The sequence below is a fragment of the Capsicum annuum genome, unplaced genomic scaffold (assembly GCF_002878395.1).
Source record: "Capsicum annuum cultivar UCD-10X-F1 unplaced genomic scaffold, UCD10Xv1.1 ctg52419, whole genome shotgun sequence".
In the NCBI taxonomy this organism is placed as follows: domain Eukaryota; kingdom Viridiplantae; phylum Streptophyta; class Magnoliopsida; order Solanales; family Solanaceae; genus Capsicum; species Capsicum annuum.
In genome coordinates this window covers 1-2092 of record NW_025860446.1, presented here as the reverse complement: position 1 = coordinate 2092, position 2092 = coordinate 1, and the positions used below count along the sequence as shown (strand labels likewise).

Below are 2092 nucleotides of genomic sequence, written 5' to 3'. Positions count from 1 at the left end.
AAAAAAAAAAGAGCATAAAATAATGAAACATAACCATTCTGGTACCAAGATAATGGAGGCATTCTACAACATAATTGCACCAACATTATGTGGAATAATTTTCTTGGTATACACATGTAAAGTGTTGAATTTCATATGGTTTAGGCCAAAAAATTTGGAGAAGTTCCTAAGACAACAAGGCCTTAGTGGGAATTCTTATAGGCTACTTCATGGAGACTTGAAAGAGGTCTTCAAGAGCATCAAGGAAGCCCAATCCAAGCCTATTAACAATCTTTCAAATGATGTAGCACCAAGAATCATTCCTTATTTTATTCAAACCATTAGTAAATATGGTATGTGTTTTAAATCAGAGGCTGATTCAAAATTTGAACTTTAAGTGTTCGGGTACTATTGAATCCACTTACCATTTGAGTTGTTGTGTTTAGATTTCTCAACACATATACAAAATTTGAGTCAAAATTATTGGCTGAACTCATACCTTATACTACTCTCCTAATTAGAATATCATATGCACCTTTTTAGTTTGTCTAGAAAGAATGTCATACTTTGTTATTTAGCAACAACTTAACTTCAAAATTCCTTTTTATCAGTAATAAGTTTAATAAGTTTAAAAATTTTGTGTTCTTTCTAAAACCCAGTATCCAATCAAACAACGTCACATAAATTAGGACGGAGTGAGTATTGAATCACACATCACTACAAAATTTGTTGAGTAGTTAGTATAACTATATTATTAATGCTCTAAGTTTATTGTTGGAATTACTATTTAGATTTTGGTTGTGAATAGAAGCTTTTGCGGACTCAAAAAGATTGTGTATATATGCAGGGAAAAAGTGTTTTGTATGGTTTGGGCCAAAGCCAATGATAATCATAATGGAGAGTGAACTGATAAGAGAAATATTTGCTAAGAATTATGTTTATCAGAAGCCCCACCACAGCAATCCAGTAGCCAATTTGTTGGCTAGAGGTGTAGCAAATTATGAGGAAGATAAATGGGCAAAACACAGGAAGATCTTAAAGCCAGTCTTTCATTTGGAGAAGTTGAAGGTTCTACTTTACAACCTAAGTTGATCGTTCTTTCATATCTACTTTATCCCTTGTATACACATTTTCTTGGATAACATCATTTATATTTGCAAGACTTGTGTCCAGCAGCGGAAACAAAACTTTCAGCGGAAACAAAACTTTCACTAAGGAGAGTTGATATAAAAAAAGTATAATAAAGAAGTATTCAACAAATAGTATATTTGACCTATTTAGATAGTGTTAAATGTCAATTGACTTCCTGCTATTGAGAATATAATCAAATAATAAAAGTGTGCTTTTTCTAACAACTTAAGTTTTTAGATGAAATATTCACACACTTCAACATGATATCAGAGCATGCAGAGGTCCTGGATCAAATCTTACCGCCACCCATTATTTAAAAAGAATTTCCACGTGCTTGGCCCACGAAAAAAAAATCAAGCCCTCACGTGAGGGAGCGTGTTGAGAATATAATTAAATAATAAAAGTGTGCTCTCTCTAACAGCTTAAGCTTTTAGATGAGAGGTCACACACTTCAACACCTTCAACAAGGTAGCTCCGACCGTGCTTGTGTCTAAACCTCTGTGAATGGTCTAAGACCACAATTAGGATTAGTTTTTTTTTCGAATTAACATTCAGTTCAAGTTTGAATTCTTGTAAACTAAAATGCATTGCAGAGGATTTTGGCGGTAACTAAGATTTAGTTTTTTTATTTTGTTACTATTTCTATTTTATGAATATTTTCTTATTGGTTAAACAAAAAACTAAACCGTTAAGGATCAAAAACCGATAAACCAAAACCGATAAGAAAATATCTTATTGGTTGGTTATTGGTTTTACATATTTAAAAACCGAAAACCGAACCAATAATACATAAAACCGAACCGAACCGGCCGATACACACCCCTACTCATGGCCAAGGGAGGTTTCAACAGTTGGATTGCGGATTGATCTGAATCCAATATTTTCTACATGAAGCAAAAACATATACATGTAAACCAGTGCAATTTGAACAAATATCAGATCTTATTCAATAATTTTAGAAGCACAATAAGTTCACTGCTAA

At 32.7% G+C, this 2092-nt stretch overlaps 1 protein-coding gene across 1 annotated transcript; it reads left to right on the top strand.

Moving 5' to 3' along the window:
• The first annotated feature begins 32 nt into the window (after window positions 1–32).
• On the top strand, window positions 33–2019 carry LOC124892953 (cytochrome P450 CYP72A219-like). Its single transcript, XM_047404128.1, has 2 exons — window positions 33–332; window positions 827–2019. Exons 1-2 carry the CDS (start codon window positions 53–55, stop codon window positions 1069–1071), a joined length of 525 nt encoding a protein of 174 aa, XP_047260084.1. The 5' UTR covers window positions 33–52; the 3' UTR covers window positions 1072–2019.
• The last annotated feature ends 73 nt before the right edge of the window (window positions 2020–2092 follow it).

Bases quoted from the DNA above. Each gene is read 5' to 3' on its own strand.
- LOC124892953 (XM_047404128.1), top strand. From the start codon at position 53: ATGGAGGCATTCTACAACATAATTGCACCAACATTATGTGGAATAATT. The intron at 333-826 runs GTATGTGTTTTA...GTATATATGCAG, and splicing joins TCAAACCATTAGTAAATATG to GGAAAAAGTGTTTTGTATGG.